The sequence below is a fragment of the Harmonia axyridis genome, chromosome 1 (assembly GCF_914767665.1).
Source record: "Harmonia axyridis chromosome 1, icHarAxyr1.1, whole genome shotgun sequence".
Classification (NCBI taxonomy): Eukaryota; Metazoa; Arthropoda; class Insecta; order Coleoptera; family Coccinellidae; genus Harmonia; species Harmonia axyridis.
Genome location: NC_059501.1, coordinates 28,936,659 through 28,955,190, shown reverse-complemented (window position 1 = coordinate 28,955,190; position 18,532 = coordinate 28,936,659). Strand labels below are relative to the sequence as shown.

At 33.4% G+C, this 18,532-nt stretch overlaps 3 protein-coding genes across 3 annotated transcripts; all 3 read right to left on the bottom strand.

Annotated features, from left to right (window-relative positions):
* Nucleotides 1–410: 410 nt before the first annotated feature.
* On the bottom strand, nucleotides 411–6,902 carry LOC123686275. Its single transcript, XM_045626308.1, has 3 exons — nucleotides 6,711–6,902; nucleotides 4,903–6,640; nucleotides 411–3,044 (listed from the first exon to the last, which is right to left on the bottom strand). The coding sequence occupies exons 1-3, from the start codon at nucleotides 6,838–6,840 to the stop codon at nucleotides 446–448; spliced, it is 4,467 nt and encodes a 1,488-aa protein (XP_045482264.1). The 5' UTR covers nucleotides 6,841–6,902; the 3' UTR covers nucleotides 411–445.
* Nucleotides 6,903–6,997: 95 nt separating this feature from the next.
* LOC123686282 (zinc finger protein-like 1 homolog) lies at nucleotides 6,998–8,465 on the bottom strand. The gene is made up of 5 exons (XM_045626322.1): nucleotides 8,234–8,465; nucleotides 8,067–8,178; nucleotides 7,790–7,983; nucleotides 7,400–7,671; nucleotides 6,998–7,319 (listed from the first exon to the last, which is right to left on the bottom strand). The coding sequence occupies exons 1-5, from the start codon at nucleotides 8,333–8,335 to the stop codon at nucleotides 7,121–7,123; spliced, it is 879 nt and encodes a 292-aa protein (XP_045482278.1). The 5' UTR covers nucleotides 8,336–8,465; the 3' UTR covers nucleotides 6,998–7,120.
* LOC123686285 lies at nucleotides 8,372–13,717 on the bottom strand. Its single transcript, XM_045626333.1, has 4 exons — nucleotides 13,623–13,717; nucleotides 10,438–10,754; nucleotides 8,839–9,025; nucleotides 8,372–8,786 (listed from the first exon to the last, which is right to left on the bottom strand). Exons 1-4 carry the CDS (start codon nucleotides 13,703–13,705, stop codon nucleotides 8,627–8,629), a joined length of 747 nt encoding a protein of 248 aa, XP_045482289.1. The 5' UTR covers nucleotides 13,706–13,717; the 3' UTR covers nucleotides 8,372–8,626.
* Nucleotides 13,718–18,532: the final 4,815 nt, after the last annotated feature.

Here is an 18,532-nt window from a genome sequence, read left to right as displayed (position 1 = left end):
GTTATTATGCAGTTTTTTACTCTGACGGATTTGTTGTCACTCAAATATTGAGTGCAAGTGCAATGCTATTATTGTTGAAGAACAATTCAAAGTTATAAAACTACTGGAGTTTTAGAAAGATTAGAAACTAATTAAAAAATAATACACATACATTAATATCTGACAAAAATCAGAGAATTACATACAGGATGATTTTCCTCAATAAGGAAGTAGTAGTCTGTTTCCGGTATAACCATAAGTTGTAGAGATCTGAAAATATTTTAGGGAGAGAGATCATTGTCCCAAACACATGAAAATTTTCATCACGAAATTATGATTAGTTTTCCATAAACGTCTAATAGGCCATCACAGCAAAACATCCTGTATAACTTATTTATAAATAAACAAAATGGTATTAATGAAATGGGAGATAATTCATAAACATTTATTCAGCACACAATTACAATTAATTCAGGTGGATGAGATCGGTTTTAGACATAATTTTATTTGGAATTCGCATATTATTTTGTTCATAAGATCTTTCGAAAACTTCAGAATAAAATTCACTGTTACTTTTATTAGAGAAAACGATATTTTTACAATCTTCATTAGGAAATTTGATATCAGGCTTAACTTCGTTCCTTTCCTGAGAATTTATTTGGGGAGAATAAATTGAACATCTAGATTCTAAACTTTTAACAACATCTGAAACGCTTGTATTATAAAAAGGGATCATATTTTTTGCTGTCGATGCTGTAGATATTTTGAAGCATTTTTCGTAGAAAGCGTTTATTTCTTCATTGAATTTCTTAGCGTTGAAAGGCTCATGATCAATTTTGATATCTTGTTTATTTGTTCCTTCATCAGCTCCATTTTCTTCTTCTCTTTGTAGCGGGACTGTTGAATCGTAATTTCCATTAGAACCGAGAATTTTTGTTTCTTTTGATAATGTTTCTTTAGTATTGTCCAATTCAATTTTTTCTGTAGTTTTTTCATTTTGTTGAGGAATACTTTTCACCTCGATATTTTCTTCATTACTCAATTTATCAATATTACTCTTCATTTTTTTGTTTTTCTCATTTTTGCTTTTGTACTGTGTCTTCGACATCTTACTTTTTATATCAATCTTTGTTAACGGGTTCTTGTTTTTCTTCACTGTTGAAGTAGTTTTGTAACTTTCTCTGAAAGATGGTATGAATGACATCAAACCAGTTTTGGTTGTAAAAGGTTTTGGAGTATAATTTGTGCTACTATTCGAAGAAGATACCTTTGAGATATTTGATGATATCCTTGATATATTTGAAGATTTTTTGCATATATTTGAAGGTACTGTAGGTATACTCTGTGATATTTTGGAAGTTGACTTGATGAGATTACTCGAATGAGTTTTATTTTTCTTTTTAATTTCGGACAGAATCTTGATGTCTGTACATTTTTGTGTTTCTTTAATCGTTTTCTTTTCTTCAACATCATTTCTTGGATTATTTGGTTCTTCTTTATTTGGTTTTTCATTGTTATCCATCTCATTTTTCACTTTTGCATAATTGCTTTCAATCAAGTTTGATTTTTCTTTCGTAATTAATAAAATATTATGATTTATGCTAGGCTCGTTTTGTTGTTGGTTATCGAAAAAAGCTTTGCAAATTGTGGAGAGGCATCTTTTTTTCACCTCGAACACTTTTTCATTATCCTCTCCATTATTTTGTTCTTTTGCCTCTAACTGATTTTTAACGAATTCTATATCATGTAGAACTTCCGGTTTCAAACAAGGTGTAGGATCATGTACTTTCTCTGACAAAGGATTAGCAAATTTTTCTATTCCAACAAATCGATAAATTTCATGTGGCATATCTACGAAGAATGACTTCTCACTCCAAGGGTAGTGCTGAGGCGATACTCCGAATTTTGAGAACCGTTTTTCCCCAAGATCACACAAGTGCAAAGTTAAGTTCCTTATCAAAACATCTTCTATTTGGGATGAAGAATTGTCGGTAGTTATAGTACTAGTCGATTTTTGAGTAGTGTTTGATTTATCATAAAATTTGACAATTGTGTCTTCTTTCGACGACTGCTGATCAATTCCCTTGGAAACAGTGTTTTTCATTTCCGATCCTAACTTTATGCATTTTTGCAATGAAGATTTCGCTATCTCACTAGAACCTACATTATTTAAAATAGGTGGAGCTTCACACTGACAGTAGTAAATCATATGTTCATCGTTGCAACACGAGGTTTTTTGTATTTTTTTGTAGCATGTAGTGGGTTCGCTGTTGTAACATCGGTCACAGCAACAGCAGCAGTTTCTTGTGCGATTGCAGCAGCAACATCTACGCCTGCAACAGATACGTCTTCTCCTCATTTCAGGTTTAGGAGTTTTTATTCGAATTTCTGTATTTGTACAGACTGTTTCCGTTTTGTTGAAACATGTATTCGAAACAATGGTTCCACAATTTTTTAATGATTGCTTTGCTTCGACACTCCTACAGCGGGTAAAACAAGATGTTTTTTCTTCAAGTTTTGGTTTGAAAATCTCCTTTTCACAGCATCTCGACCTTCTTTCACAGCAGCAGCTATTATGATAACTTTGACAACAGCAGCAACAATCTTCATCAATATATTCACAATCGTTCTCGTTTGGCCCACTATTCTTCAGGTATTTTAGACATTCGTAGAGTACGTCCTTCGAAGAGCAATATGTACTTGTTTTCTCTTTACAATCAGTATCATACTGACAAAATTGGTTAGTGGTAGGAGGTTTTGCTGAGTAACATAAAGGATTTAAGCCAGCCCAGCACTGATATGGAGGCCCCTTTAATTTGCTCAAACATGATTTGTGGCAAGCTGATGAGGAAGAAGGACAGGGTGTTGCGAAAATATCTTGTAGAAGACCTCTATTCAGTTGATGCAAAGACCTCAAAAGAATCGCATCTCTATTGAAGTAATTGTTACTGATAGGAAGAACTCTTTGGCAATGTGTTACCATTTCGCAGTCGCCCGCTTTAGATTCGTATGAATCTTGACATGTTGTAGTCCAGCAATCTCGCGTTTCAGCCAAATTTGGGTTTCTGAAATAATATTTAAAATTTTTGGATTTTATAATGAATCATTGAGAAATAAATGCAAAAGTTTGAGTAGTGTTTGAAATATAATTTTATGTTTTTATGGATAGTACGTGTTGGTGTTGATACGTATTAGAAAAATAATAGAATAAGTTGGTCTTGAGTCCTCTTAGGTATTATTTAACGTAACGATATCCTTAAACAAATTTGAAAATTTTTTCCTCTAGGCTATCCTCAGATCTTCAAGGTTATACATAAGGAAATAGTCAAAATAACCTCGAAGATCCGTGTATGTTTCGCCAATTTTTATTTCGTAAATACCTTTATACTGTGATAATCGTATCTTACCATATCACCACTGATGCTTTCAGAGCTCAGAATAATAAAAAAGATATGATACCTTTCTATCTCTTTTCTGAAGCCGAAATCTTCAGTTTGCTTTTATTTACCATGAATAAATGTTCGACATCTTCGGTCGATGAATTACTAAATGGTTTATGAGAAAAATAGGCAGATCATTGATCATAAATATAATCTTTTTTCCTTCTTTGAATTGCCATGGTATAAAATAGCAATATCATCAGCAAAACTGATGATTTTTTCCTTATTTTTTTGCGTATAGGAGTGCATTCATATAAATGAGAAACAGCAGATGACCAAGCACTGACCCTTGCGGAACACCATCTTCAAGTCTATCATGTTACTTCTATGATCACTCAACTGAGCATAATGTTTTTAAACGTGTAGATAGCTTTCTAACCAAATCCGTACCTTTTCATGAAAACCGTATCTGAATTGTTTGTATTGTAATCCACCACAACACATTGGAATGTTGTTGGACTATCCAAATATTTATATGCTGGGTGACCCAAGGTTCAACAGGAAACGTTAAGGATAGTTTTCTGAGGTGGAAAAAGGATTTTTTCCTTTCAGCTTACATCCAAATTTGTTTCGCTTTCGAGATACAGGTTGTCGAAGTTCAATAAAATATATATTTGTCCTATTAGTATCTTTTGCCGATTCATTTGTGATATCCCGGAAAAGTTTAGGTCACACTACACACTGAAATACAAAGCATATATGCTCGGACTCAGCTACTTGCTGACTTCGGAAATGCTACAGTATATTTCGGCTCTCGTTTTTACGAAAGTTTTGGAACCATCAGCGTATAGACCAATACCAGTTTCCGTGAGCGCAGCGGTAAGTATTTCTCATTTTAATTATTAGCCATAGTAAAAACTGAAAAGTACTGAAAATCAATAGAACGGCAGATGACGCACAAAATTGCGTGAGAATACAGGACAGTTGAGCCAATTTAGTAAACAAATATTTTCGACAATCCCTGAAAGTAAGCATTCTAAATATCAAAGATAATAATATATCAGCCTTGAAGAACGAATTTCGGTAATATTTATTCACCAGTAACGATTCAAGTAACACAGGCTACAAAATATGTTTCTCTTTTTGGTGGATTTGCTATCAACAGTTTTAATAATGTTTTTTCATTTTATCATTGCATACCTGTTTCATTTACATATTTAGTGTCCTGAATATTCATGCCTTTATATTGTTTTGTAGGAAGACAGCAGTTTTTCAGAACGCTGCTAGTGAATAAGTTTTCTTTGGAACGATAATATCCACATCTATATGTCCAGAAACCGATTATCTGGTACTTTTTTGATAATATCACAGAATACCATGAGAAATCACAGTGAACATCAAAACTCATGTAGGTCACTTCATATTTCAAATTCACTAAGAAATGTGACACAATAAGGATTATACCATTAAGGACTAAATATATCCTTATATTATGTGAGATTGATCGATTATGGGATAAGCATTTCAAAAAGACTTCGAATACCTGAGATAAGGTGTTTCTGGTCTCCTACGACACCAATTGCAGCTAAACCAACGAAAAGGTCTTATTCTCCGAGCATATCTTGGATAATGTTCCAGATCATTGTAGGCAAGTGGTGAGCTTCTAAATTGTGGATATGGTTGACACTTAATTTGCTGATAGCTTACTTCGTTATAAAAATTATTCCGATGTTCCAGAGGCGTGTTGTCTTGTTTAGAGCATGTGGCTGGACTGTAGTTTGGAATTATTTGTATTGTGATATTTTTTCCAACATCAATCTTATTTTCAGGATTTCTATCGGTACATTCACAACCAATAGTTTTTGTCATTGGTTTAGGTGCTGCATTTTTTTGATGACTTTCTTCTCCCGATTTAAATGGACAGTCTTTACTACATTTGAAATGGGTATCACTCAAAGTTTTCTGATGGAGAATTAGATTAGGTGGAATTTGTTCTTGAAAAGGTTTTTCTTTGTAGGTGATATTTGATGGACAACAATGGTAATGGGGGAATTCCAAAATATCTTCTTTTCTCACTTGAGGTTTATGGTTGATAGAGAGTTCTTCCTGATCCACTTTTCCAGATTTACAACAAGTAAAAGGTTTTTTTTTCTTTGGATTATTTGATTGTATATTCAACTTTTCATTGTAATGTTCTGCAATGTGTGACTTATTACATCTACAACATTCCAAGTGTCTTAGTTTCAATATGTCATCTTGAAATTTATTAGTTTGGGGAAGCTCCTTTCTGCAACATTCTTCATTCAAATTCATTCCTCTAGAATCATGGAACTTTAAATTATTGTAGCAGCAAGAATTGGGTATTTCAATTTCAGGGGAAATTTTAGACTCTGGTTGGGGTATTCTATTTCTTTGTTTCCCACAAGGAATTCCTTGACAAGACATACTGCAACATTTGGGCTCCATATAGGACATATGAGGGTAACACATGGAAATATTCTGTGTTCTTGTAATATGATCATTTTGCATCGACATTTTCATTCCTATACATCTAGTACTACAACCAAAGTTATGTTGATTTGAAGTATCTCTGCTACTAAACGGAGGATTTGATTCCGGGAAATCATTAAAATTAGTTTTATATTCCTCTGGGACATAAGAAGTTTGTAAATGATCTGGAAAATGTTTTTGTGAGTTGGTGTTGCTGTCGTCATTCATCATACTGAAAGTATTACTTTCATTATCATTTATGTTTTTCTCAGGTTTTCCCTGAGTATGTAATTTAGAGGATTTAAATTCTTCATTTGGTTGGGAGTTAGTTTTTGTATTTTTCTTATTGGAAAAGTTATGTGGAGGTCTCTCTTTTTTATTTGAGGCTTGTAATTTATTATTTTTTGTCAAATGATAATTTACAATCATAACACCATGACTTTTATTGATGTTCTTGCTGATTTCAATATCTTCTGGAATAGTGTTGAGATATTCTTCTCTATTCTGTTTTTCATCATGGCATTCATTTTCATAAAGTTTTGCATCAGAAATATCATAAACATATTCCCTATCCTGCAAGTCATACAAATTTTGTTGTGGAAATTCATCGAATTTCAAACCATCTATTATCAATTCATCTCTCAAGGCCCTTCTGAGCTTCTGTTCTTTCAAATCCCTATTTTTAAGACCTGCTGTACAAGATAGGATTTTTGAATGTTTTTGTTCATATTCAATCTTTGATAGAGGATACCAACAATCATTTTCTGTTTGAACAGAGCCAGCAGACAATCCTAAAAATATTTAAATTTGTTATCTTCTGTTATAAAATTTTTTGAGAAACTGGAATGAGCAGTTGCATACCTATGGTTGACAAATCATGTGCATATTGGGGTAATGAGGAAATATTGAAATTTTCTTTTTCACATTGCATGAAACCGCACTTAGCAGATTTTGGATTTTTTGAAGAATAATTTTTGTTTGGAATTATCATTCCCCTATAACATTCAAAATTTTTTTGCAACGTTGAATTTAAAAAATATGACAAATTGTCAAATTTTCAACAATTTTACTGGAAGAAATATAACCCTATAAAAATTTGTGGTCATATTTGGGTATTCAAAAACGTGTTTAAAAATAAAAATTTACAATTTTAAAAATCTTTCTATTTAATCAGAGATATTGAATTATAAACAAGCTCAAATTATATTACATGTGATATATATATATATATATATAAAATAAAGAATAACTTTATATTTTCATTTGAATAACTATTCCCAGACTTTCTGTACTTTGAGATCATGGTTATTTTCCATATCCAAACTCGGATCAAGATTTGCATAATGTCTTCCAACTTTAGATAAAAATACAAATATTAGAATGATTCCGATTAGGAAGAATGTCCCTAGTAAGAAATATCTTTTATATAAAGCTTTTCCACCTCTCCTAGTAGGTCGTCCAAAGGTTAAGCTAAAAAAATATTGAATTCAAATTCAAAATGAAATGAAGGTTGGAATAAATGAATACAAATTTTTAAAAATATAACTTACTTCCACCAGTTCCGTAATACATTGAGGCGTCTTTTATATTTATCATCATCATGATCAAATGGAATAGATTTTATATCTCTTATATCTTGAAAAACTCTACGATTTGAAGAAGATGTTTGATAGCTTTCAGATGGATTCCTAACAAATGGTACTTGCTCATCAACATCCACTATAGAATGAGAACCATTACTCATTAACATTGGTGAAGTAGGTTTTGGTTTTGTCATAGAATTTAGAATTACAGGCGCTTTAACCTCCCTCTCTTCTGAAAGCTGAATTTATATAAAATAAAAATATGATAACAATTGAATGAAATACAATAAATATATTTATAAAGATAATATGAAGCATTCAAAGATTTGAAATAAAAAAAGTGCTGTTAAAACTTACTAGAGGTAAACCCAAACCAGCTCTTGCCCAATTGACACCTGCCAATTTCTCTTTTAAGACATCAGCAACAGGACTTATTAAATTAGGTGGTGGAAAAAGTGGTGTTTTACAAGAAGGGCAAACATATCCTCTTGGAGCTGTCGTAGCAGGCAACTGTCTTGAGAAATTATCCAAACAGGACCAATGAAAAACATCTAAAACACACTCAGTTTCATCAATTCTATAAAATGCCCAAAAAATTATAATAGAATAGGTGAGTGCAGAAATAGAAACTTACGGTAACATGTTAATCTTATACTATCTTCAACATTCAACTCCTTGGTACATAATTCACATATTGAATTGTAATCACTATCTTGGAGCCATTGTAAATATGACTGAACTATACACTGAAACATCCATGGATCTAAAAATTACTTAGCAACTTTTATTTGGGTAACTTACAATGGGATGATTTGTCACCATGCAATTTTCGCAGACGCAAACCCGATGTTCGAAACAAAATTGATTCGTAACTCGCCGTTTTGGACATTTGCAAAGACCCATTATCAATTATTTTCTGCCACAATAAAATTATTTCAACTAGAAATATTTTTTATTTAAATAAATATTACATATAAATACTAGTTGCCACATATATGTGATTTGACATTTATAATTATGACAAACAGATGTTTTAGTTTTGACAGCAATGTCAAATTCAATTCATAGAAAAGTGAGTTATGTTATAAAGAGCGAAACAAGATCTTCTTATTGCTAATAAACTGGATAATTTGAAAACCAGCGAATTAGGTATAAAGCGTGAATCAAGAAAAAGGCTCACTATATTAATTAATTTCACACAGGTAATATACTAGTTATAACTTTAACTATGTTATCCCTATTTACAGGACATTTTCTATAAAGTGATGCACATTGATCTATTTCCTCCGATTTGCCCATATCCACAGCTTGTTTGATACTACTCCCGTCCAACATCTGGGATACCAAGGAATTGCTGTAAAAATATTGATGTATTCATTGAAAACAATGAAATGAAATCGACTTACCTAGTCACCACGTTAATCATCTCATCAAATGCATTAGCTTCGCCATTTTGAATATTTTTTCGAGATTCGTGAATGTAGTTACAAACTATTCTCTGCATGCAAGAACTGCTGTCAATGTTGTGCTGTTCTAGGGTATTGTCCAACTTTGAGAGCATATCAGATACTGTAGAAACTCCATCATCTAAGCCTAAAAAGTAGAAGTACTTGATGAAACACCTACCAGTACGAGATTAGAACCTACCAAATTCGATCGCTTGCTAATGCTAATCGAAATAAACATACAGTCAAAAGAATAGGTATCGGGACTTGATAATTATTTATACATAGCTGCCAAAGAACTGAATACTACAAAGTCAACAGAATATGATCAGATGCCTAGAACTATAATTAAAACAGTTATTCATCTAATCGCCCAAGCTTTAAGATGTCTGGCATACAGGAATCATCATACCAATACACGAGAAAAGACCCATGGAAGACTTTGGAAATGATATACCTCCTATAAATCTAAAAACACACTTTGCCAAAATATTTGAAAGAATTCTCCCAAACCGTTTATTACAGTTCTTCAACAAGCATGACATTTTCAACACATCTCAGTATGGTTTCCTGTGTAAAAAAACACAAGCGCTGCCATTTTCCAACTGCCACAGAATGTGTTGAATGCTATTGAAAAAGGAGAAGTTCCCATTGGACTTTTCCTCGATCTAAACAAGGTATTTGAATATATAAACCATGACAGGTTGTTATTGAAGTTAGAGACCTATGGAGTAAGAAACTTAGGCTGATTATAAGTTAAGTAACAGATAGCAAATAAATCGTTAACATAAGAACAACAGCAGAAATGAATATAGGGGTGCCCCAAGATAGCGTCCTTGGTCCCTTATTATTTATAATAGAATCTATATATAAATGACCTACATTTGCTGATGATGCAAATATGATCACATTTCTAAAGACCAGCCCAGAAGAATATTATAGAAAACTCAGTGAGTCATGTAAAGAGGTGAAATAGTGGAATACCATAAATCAACTACAACTAAATGCTTCCAAAACTGACAAATCGAATATCAGCATACCAGACATAACTTTATAGATGAGACAACTTTAAAAATATCTGAAATCTTTGGCTGATATCGTTCTACCTTCTTCTTTAAAATGAAATAAAATGATTTGTTTAGAAATATACTCGTTTTTTCATATCAAAACTCTTATTAATAAACCTTTTACTAGGGCATTTCCATACCAGAAGAGAGCTCGGGCCTCGGATTGTTGAAGCTCCAAAAGTAAGTGAGTATATTTTGATTCGAGAAATTTATGATGAAAAAAAGATGAACAAAAAGCACAAATACAATATTTACATTAAGCATTAGGAGTCCTGAATGAAAATTTTCTGATTTTTGGATTCTTCATTGACGTAAATATATTATCTACATATTTAGGGCCTTACTTGGGAGGCGCTATAATAAATTTAGAATAATAATAGATTTTTTGTATTTCATTGACGAGTTTCTCGTACCCTTTTCATGCAGTAGTATGGACTATGGAGCATTATGATAAGATTCAAAGTATAATAATGAATTCAGAAAAAATACTCACTTCTATAACCACTGTGTAAACCACCAAAGGCGTGAGCCAATTTTGGCAGTATCAAAATAGCACCTAATCCAATTAGAGCTCCCAAAGCAACACCTCCAATATCCAGTTTCATGGGAGAAACCATATAACTCACTCCTCCAGTTTGGGGATAAGTCTGTGTCCCAGCTCCTGTACTTCCATAAACGATGGGAAGGCCGAATCTGAGTTTGTCAGTTGCTGATTTTGATTCTTTCTGATCTGATTTCCGTTCTGCTGTGTGATTGTTGGTAGAATGCAGGTTGTATTCAAAGTATCGGTTAGAACTGGGTTGAAAATTCCTAAAATAAATGGAATCTTCATAATTCTGTTTTATGCTCAAACCAACCAGCAGTTGAGGTATTCCTTCTTACATTAAGATGGCCACTCACGAGGCACCCATGTTCGAGCGTTCGGATCATTTTACAGTCGGGCAGCTCGGGACACGGCTGCACGACTGTAATTCAGAGAATGAACTTGACTGCCCGACTGGCATCTCTTGGGTGCCTGGCTTCCAAAGTCTCGAGAAAACGCCTCGTGTGTGGCGGGCATTAGAACCAAAAACCGCTCTAGGAGCGGCATGAAAGCCAAAAAAGGTTCGGTCTTAACGACCTTTTACAGCTTTGCTGTTTTAAAAAGTTTATTGAGTCCCTATTATAAAACAATTGGTCAAAAATTTGATCCTGAACTCATTAAAACGGCAAAGCTGTAAATGGTCGTAACTACGGTATATACACTGCGCAAAAAAATTAACGCACATTATGGAAATCTCAAATTTATTCTACAACTGAAGGTGTTCTCAATGAATTATGCATGCATATGTTATCCACTTTCAACGTTTTTCTTCAATAGAGATGTTTTTTCCTAGCAGGAATAAAAAAATATATGAGATTATCAGATTTTGAATGTATTGGCTCCATTCTGAAATCAGTTGTTCTTGATCAATTCTAGTGATCAATAGTTTTTCTTTCGTTCGATTTTCTACACTCGATCGCTATGCAACGCGAAACACGCAATTTGATCCAAGAGGAATGTGCCCAAGCGGTAGTTTTGTGAGAAGAAGGGTGGACATACACAAGAATTGCAGAAAGGTTTGGAGTTTCCCATACAAGTGTGTCCAGAATGTTGCAGCGATTCAGGGAGACAGGTATGAATGTCCGAAGACCAGGACAGGGTAGACCGCGGGTAACAACTGCCATTCAAGAACGTTACTTGAGAGTTTCTTCGTTGAGACAACGGTTTGCAACCGCTCGCCTCCTTCAAAATCAGCTTGAGCAAACTCATGGGGTGCAAATTAGCACTCAGACAATAAGAAATCGCCTCAGAGAATATGATTTATGGCCTCGTGTCGCGGCAAGAGGCCCAGCTCTTACCCCAGCCCATCGAAGGGCGCGTATGGATTTTGCGAGAGAGCATTGGGAAGAGGCTGATTGGGAAAGAGTTCTCTTCACAGATGAGTCTAGATTCTGCCTCATTGTGATCGACGTTCCCTTGTATACAGACGTCCACATGAAAGATATGCTCAGTGCTCTTTCCTGAATACTACTGGTTTAGGGGGAGGATCGATTATGGTATGGGGTGGAATATCTTTGACTGCTCGCACAGACCTAGTGGTCGTTGATAATGGAGCTATGAATGCTGATAGGTATATAAGGAACATTCTTGAAGAGCATGTAGTGCCATTTGCCCCATACATTGGTGAAAATTTCATTTTTATGGACGATAATGCCAGACCCCATCGTGCGCACATCGTTCAGGAGTACCTTGAAGAGGTTGAAGTCTCTCGAATGGAATGGCCAGCAAGAAGTCCAGATCTCAATCCGATTGAGCAGGTTTGGGACGACCTCAATAGAAGGCTGAGAAGTTCAGACAATCATCCAGCTACTCTTAATGACTTAGGAATCCAACTCAGAGAAATCTTGAAGGGTTAGATCAGAACATTTTAAGATCACTCATTTTGAGTATGAACCGTCGGCGTCGTTGCCGAGCTGTAATTAACGCAAGGGGTGGAAATACCAAGTATGAAATCACTTATCAGCATTCCAGTATTTTGAAAATTGTTTATTTCTCTTCTTTCACATAAGATTCGGTGAGATTCTGAATTTTTCTTCCATTTAATGTGTCTTGTTTCGTTCAAAACCTTCCCGAGAGAACATAAAAAATAAGTTATAAAGTCAATGTAGAGTTAACTTTCATTAAAATTGAAATTTTCAGAATGTGCATTAATTTTTTTGCGCAGTTTATTTGGGGAACCTAAAACTACGTACATTCCGTAATAATAATACATTTAATATATCAATAACGGTAAGAGAATTTTGCCGATCGAAGACCGGTACGTCTTAAGAGGGATTACCACCACGTGGTTTTTCGCGTATCATTCAAACTTTGGTACCCATTCATTTCCTCTCTGACGCTCCTACAATGACCAAACTTTGTACGGTGTACGAAGTTCTACATTCATTTCATCTTTTTTTTTTGAAGCACACAAGTAGAGGGCAGTACTTTACGACGAATTTCCAGAATTATGGTTTACATCTTTTGTAATGCTTTTTGGTAGAGTTTTCTTCACAAATATTTTAAAAATAAATCAGTGCTTTGTATAAAGTACGTATCGTCAATCGAATTTTTTTGCGAGAAACAAAAAATTACCAACAGTTTATTTCATTCTTCATACGCAAATCAAAAATATTTACTTTCTTCCATGTAGATTATTGTTCAAGGAAATCAAGGCCGCTCCAGACATTTTAGCGCCCTGGAGTAATAGCTACATTTACATCATTTTCGCCGAAGTTTGAATAATAGATGATTATGATTGAATGAAACTCCGAAATTATGATAACATTACATGAAAAATATTCAGTATTTTTTTAAATTTCAAAAGGAAAAAAAATATAGAGGTTGATTCGTTTGAAATAAAAAAGTTTATTATTATTCCGGAAAAAGGAATGATTTGAAAACAATGTAAATTCCACCATATAACAAGATCCTTTCACACCAAAATTTCTAAAAATCGTGCGACTCGTTTCCGCTATAATTGAGGCCCTCCATGTTTAAAACTCACTCAGTATATCCAGCAAATTTCAAGTTTCTAAGTCCTTTTGCTCATGAGTTATCGTGTATGTATGAACGCAAAAAAATATGTGTTTTGTTCGTGTTTGCTTAATACTCACATTTCATCTTCGTGTGTATATTTTTTCGGGGAGCCCAAAGCACAGGAACCAAACGCTAAAGCAAAAAAGATTTGAGTGTACATCTTCGAATAGCTAGAAGAATATTGAACTGCTGCATAAAAATTCCGGTACCCATATATAAAGATATAAAATGACACAGTCACTTAGGCAAAGACAATATACAATAAGTATTGCGACAAATTTCACTTTCTTTGAGACACGTTCGGGTACATAATATTGTAATGAATGTAGGTATATGTAATTCATCTAAGAAGATTGCAATTGAGGAAACTGTTATACGTAATACACATTTTTGTTCGTCATTAATTTAGACTTGATCGAAGGATTCGTAGCAGGAAGTTTCGAATTGATTGGAGACGAAAAATTTATTTCAGGGTTATTGAAGCGTGCATCTCAAGTCTTATCATTCATTTTAATTGAGTTTGTTAGTGAAAAACCACCGAAAGTTTGTATTTTTGTTCATTAAATAAAAATGTGTTGTAGTGCGTTGTTTGATTTTCGACGAAGGAAATAGGTACCTAGTTTTTCATTTGATTTTAATTCGACTTACCTGTTTTCAAAGAGGTAAGTTACTCTCTAGAAATGTTAGTTATTTTGCCTATTCAAAAAGACCTCTGTTTTTTTTTTAGCTGGTTAATTCTTCTCAATTTGTTCAATATTCTGAATCCTGGAGCACTGTAGAATACCACTTTTTTATCGTTAGTATTAAGCTTCAAAAGATGCTTGTCGAAATTTCAGAATATAGAGTTGAATCTGGATCGAAATAATAAGTGACGCTACATTTGTTGTTATTTGAAAAATGGATAAAAACTAGTTTCGTGTATTGATAAAGCACTGTTTTTTATGGGAAAAACTGTGCAGGCAAAGGGATTGCTTGATAAGTGCTAACAACATGATAACAGCATTCAATAAGTGCTATGATGACTCAAACGTGGTCGAAGAACCATCGATGATTGCCCGAATTCGACAGTTGTTTTAGAAAATAAAAGGCCACGAAATAGTTTTGAGCGATTGTAGATTGAAGTTGCGTGATATAGCTGTGAAACTGAAGATATCAAAAGGCTATATTTTGTGTGGAATTTTGCCTATGAGAAAGCTTCCTTGGAATTGGTGCATCGCTTGTTAACCGCTGATCAAAAGCAATAATGCCTCATCTATTTCGATCGCTGTTGTGAGCTGTTTAAGTGGAATAAACAGATTTTTGAGGTTCTTTGTGTCGACGAAAAATGGATTCAACCTACAGTCATCCTGGGAAAAAAGGTGTAAACCGAGTGGAAAGCAGTCTAAATAAGCGTAAAAAATATGAAACATCATGCTGGAAAGGAGCGAATTCACAAATGTTTCTAGGTCAAGGATTTTTATTACAAAACCAGCTTTTGAAAAAAAGCCAACTAGTTTAAATTTTGTTTTAAAGTCTTCATCAGGGCTCCGAAATGAACAACAAGAATTACAATCATAACGTAGATGTTTGATTACAGGACATTTTCTATAAAGTGATGCACATTGATCTATTTCTTCCGATTTGCCCATATCCACAGCTTGTTTGATACTACTTCCGTCTAACATTTGGGATACCAAGGAATTGCTCTAAAAATATTAATGTATCGATTGACAACAATGAAATGAAATCGACTTACTTAGTTACCAAGTTAATCATCTCATAAAATGCATTTGCTTCACCATTTAGGATATTTTTTCGGGATTCGTGAATGTAGTTACAAACCAGCTTTTGGAAAGAAGCCAACTAGTTTCAACTTTATTTTAAAGTCTTCATCAGGGCTCCGAAATGAACAACAAGAACTGCAATCATAACGTAGATGTTTGAGACTTTAACATTACAGTATTATGTTTTTAACTATTAAAAACTCTTATATAGAGACACAATAATAGATAAGATCCACACTTATAATTTAGATGTTTGAAACTTAACAACATTGTATTAAAAATTATTCAAAAATGTATTCATTCATTTTTTTTGTTCGAAATATGTAGATTAGCCAATAAATGAGGAAGCAGGCTCGGAAACTATTTTTGTGTTCAGAAATTCTATCTTTAATATAGCGCTCGATATAGCGGCCAGTTTGTCCAGTATATGTAGCTAGACATAGGTTGATACTTATATATGAGATATGGATCAATTAGATAGATAGATAGATAGATAGATAGATAGTTTATTTCCAGATTATATACAAAAACTTATACATAAAAAGAAATAGTGTCAAAAAAAACATACAAAAGAAATAAATTAAACTAAATTCTCAGAATTGAAGTAATCGTTCATATTATATGGTTCAAGATTAATTAACAAATTTTTAACATCTTTCTTGAATTTATTAAAACTATTACAACATTTTATATTGTTAGGCAACTTATTAAAAATTTTTATGCACATATAAAAAGGACCTTTTTCTAATAAAGTTAACCTGTGCTGTGGATAAATTAAATCATGTGTTCTGGTAGCATAATCATGACTGTGACCTGTATCAAATTGATTTTTATTTTTGAAAGTGAACAACAAACATTCATAAATATAGAGCCCATATACAGTCATGATAGACAAAGTCTTAAATTTGCCTCTGCATGATTCTTTAAATTTCATGTTACATATTGTTCTTAGAATTCTTTTCTGCACAATGAAAACTGATTGAATTTTATAGTTGCTTCCCCAAAAAATTATACCATACTTCAGATTTGACTCGAAGTTAGCAAAATACAGAATTTTAAGTGTATTCATGTTCATGTAATTAGCGACAGTTTTGATTCCATATCCGATACTTCCCAATTTCAAGCATAATTGACTTATATGCGTTTCCCAATTTAAAAATTCATCAATATTCACCCCTAAGAATTTTGTAGTTGTTACTGGATACATTGTATGATTTTCAATTTCAATCACTTCTGGTTTGGACAAATTTGATTGTTTAGTTCTAAATATCATTAAATTGGTTTTAGATTCATTTATTTTCAGTTTATTCATATCGAACCAACGTTTTGCGTTAATAAAGATGGTTTCTGCTCTTTCGAGAACTTCTGGTATATTTTTCCCGCCCACTAATATATTAGTGTCATCGACATAATTCGTCGTAAGGCAACAATCTAATGATGAAGGAAGGTCATTTATAAAAACTATGAATAAAATGGGTCCAGCTATACTCCCTTGTGCTATACCGGTATTGACAATTTTGATATCAGATTTGATAGACTTATCAACTGAAACCTGTTGCTTTCTATTTGTGAGAAAAGAACGTATCCATTCATTCGCTCTTCCTCTTATGCCATATTTATCTAATTTCAATTATGATGCCTTTGTCGGTTATTTTATCAAGATAAGGAGTTTTAATAATACAATCCCCTTGAAATTAAGGGCCTGTTTCCCCACTTGGTGATGAAGTCCCGGATAACATTTCGTCGGATAGAATATATGCAGGATAAATTTGTCGCATAATTTTTTTCTGTTCCACCACTCGGGTGCCGGATAAAATATATACCAGACTGATAATTGAATATAAGGTCGGTTTGACAATGGTGATGCTGGTTGCTACTGGTTGAAGAAATTCAAAGTGAAATCTTATAGTTAAAAGATCTCGCTTTAAGTTTGGGTACCTATTCAATTCTCTATGATTTGTGAGAAGCTCAGAATGTTTTGGGAACCATTAAGGAGGTTAGACCTGGTATTATTACATAAATTCCGAGTTTTAAGTGTGAGGATTAATATGAAGTGTGAATTGATATATTATATCCTTCAGGTTTATTGTTTTCAAGAACAAACCTCTGTAATTGTCCGTGAAATAAAAATTTCAAGTAATGATGAGATATTATCGTCTATAATTAAGATACACTCGATTGGTCCTTGTGCTTATGATCATGTCTTGAAAAAAGTTGAGTTTTCTACCAGAAAGAAATATATCAGCCACTTGATCCAGGTGTTGAATTATCCAAGAGTTTTCAGCTTAGCGGTTAGTTTTTTATCCCAACCGACATATCTGAAACACAAGTTTTAGGGATATTTGTTGGATAAGTTATGAATAGCTTACCCGGGACTTTATCGGAAAGTGGCGCAACAGACCTTAAGAATGATTTGAAATGGCTATTGCAATATTGCAAGTGGATATTTTGAAATCGGAGAGTGAAAACTTTTTCATCCCAAAAGAGATCATAAAGCTCATCCACATGTTATCCTTGGAAGTAAAAAGCAACAACTTTGACTTCAGAAAAGAGATGGAAAAGGCACTTGTATGTGCTATCATTGAGTATCTACTTCAATACTCAATGATGATATATGACCATCCAGTGGCAGTTCCATGCACTGGGGCCATCACTTTAATACTCGAAGAACTGAATAGAACCGACAGAAGTCAGTGGTAGTGGTAGTAGTAGGTTAAAGCTTATGGCTGCAAATTTTAAGGGAAGGCAGATTGAGCTTATTAATTTTTGATTTTGATCAAAGAATTGAACAAAAAAATTTACATTGGAGAAAAATTAAAATATTCAACAAAAATCGAAATAAAGTCCTTTATGTATAAGGTCGGCAAATTTCGATGTTTTAGCACTACAACTTTTAAATCAGAGGAGATAGACAATATATGATACCCCATTCTCGTTCTCTTTTTCTGAGGAACTAACAAGAGTAGGTAATTACTATTCATTTTTGGCCACCTTCTTTTGTTTTCGATTTATAAGCGAAAATTGGAAAATTGGCGATATCGAAAAACAATTATAAAGCCGCTAACAATTATGATAGAGCTCTGAAATTAATACATTATAGAGGCATTTTTTTATGTAGAATCCAGTGGCGTGATAGTTTTTTCGGCAGGATTTTTAATTACGAAGCTATGACCTCATGTTTTTTGAATGGGTATATTAGATTTCTGTGCCATTTTTTGAAAGTT

What these genes read in the sequence shown, in the direction of transcription:
- LOC123686282 (XM_045626322.1), bottom strand. Translation starts at nt 8,335, where the DNA reads ATGGGTCTTTGCAAATGTCCAAAACGGCGAGTTACGAATCAATTTTGT. An exon ending in TATAAGATTAACATGTTACC is followed by an intron (nt 7,984 to 8,066) that starts GTAAGTTTCTAT and finishes AGTGTGTTTTAG; the next exon opens with ATGTTTTTCATTGGTCCTGT. An exon ending in CTGGTTTGGGTTTACCTCTA is followed by an intron (nt 7,672 to 7,789) that starts GTAAGTTTTAAC and finishes ATATAAATTCAG; the next exon opens with CTTTCAGAAGAGAGGGAGGT.
- LOC123686275 (XM_045626308.1), bottom strand. Translation starts at nt 6,840, where the DNA reads ATGATAATTCCAAACAAAAATTATTCTTCAAAAAATCCAAAATCTGCT. An exon ending in ACATGATTTGTCAACCATAG is followed by an intron (nt 6,641 to 6,710) that starts GTATGCAACTGC and finishes AAATATTTTTAG; the next exon opens with GATTGTCTGCTGGCTCTGTT. An exon ending in CCAGAAACACCTTATCTCAG is followed by an intron (nt 3,045 to 4,902) that starts GTATTCGAAGTC and finishes ATATTATTTCAG; the next exon opens with AAACCCAAATTTGGCTGAAA.
- LOC123686285 (XM_045626333.1), bottom strand. Translation starts at nt 13,705, where the DNA reads ATGTACACTCAAATCTTTTTTGCTTTAGCGTTTGGTTCCTGTGCTTTG. An exon ending in TATACACACGAAGATGAAAT is followed by an intron (nt 10,755 to 13,622) that starts GTGAGTATTAAG and finishes CATTTATTTTAG; the next exon opens with GAATTTTCAACCCAGTTCTA. An exon ending in ATGATTAACGTGGTGACTAG is followed by an intron (nt 8,787 to 8,838) that starts GTAAGTCGATTT and finishes ATATTTTTACAG; the next exon opens with CAATTCCTTGGTATCCCAGA.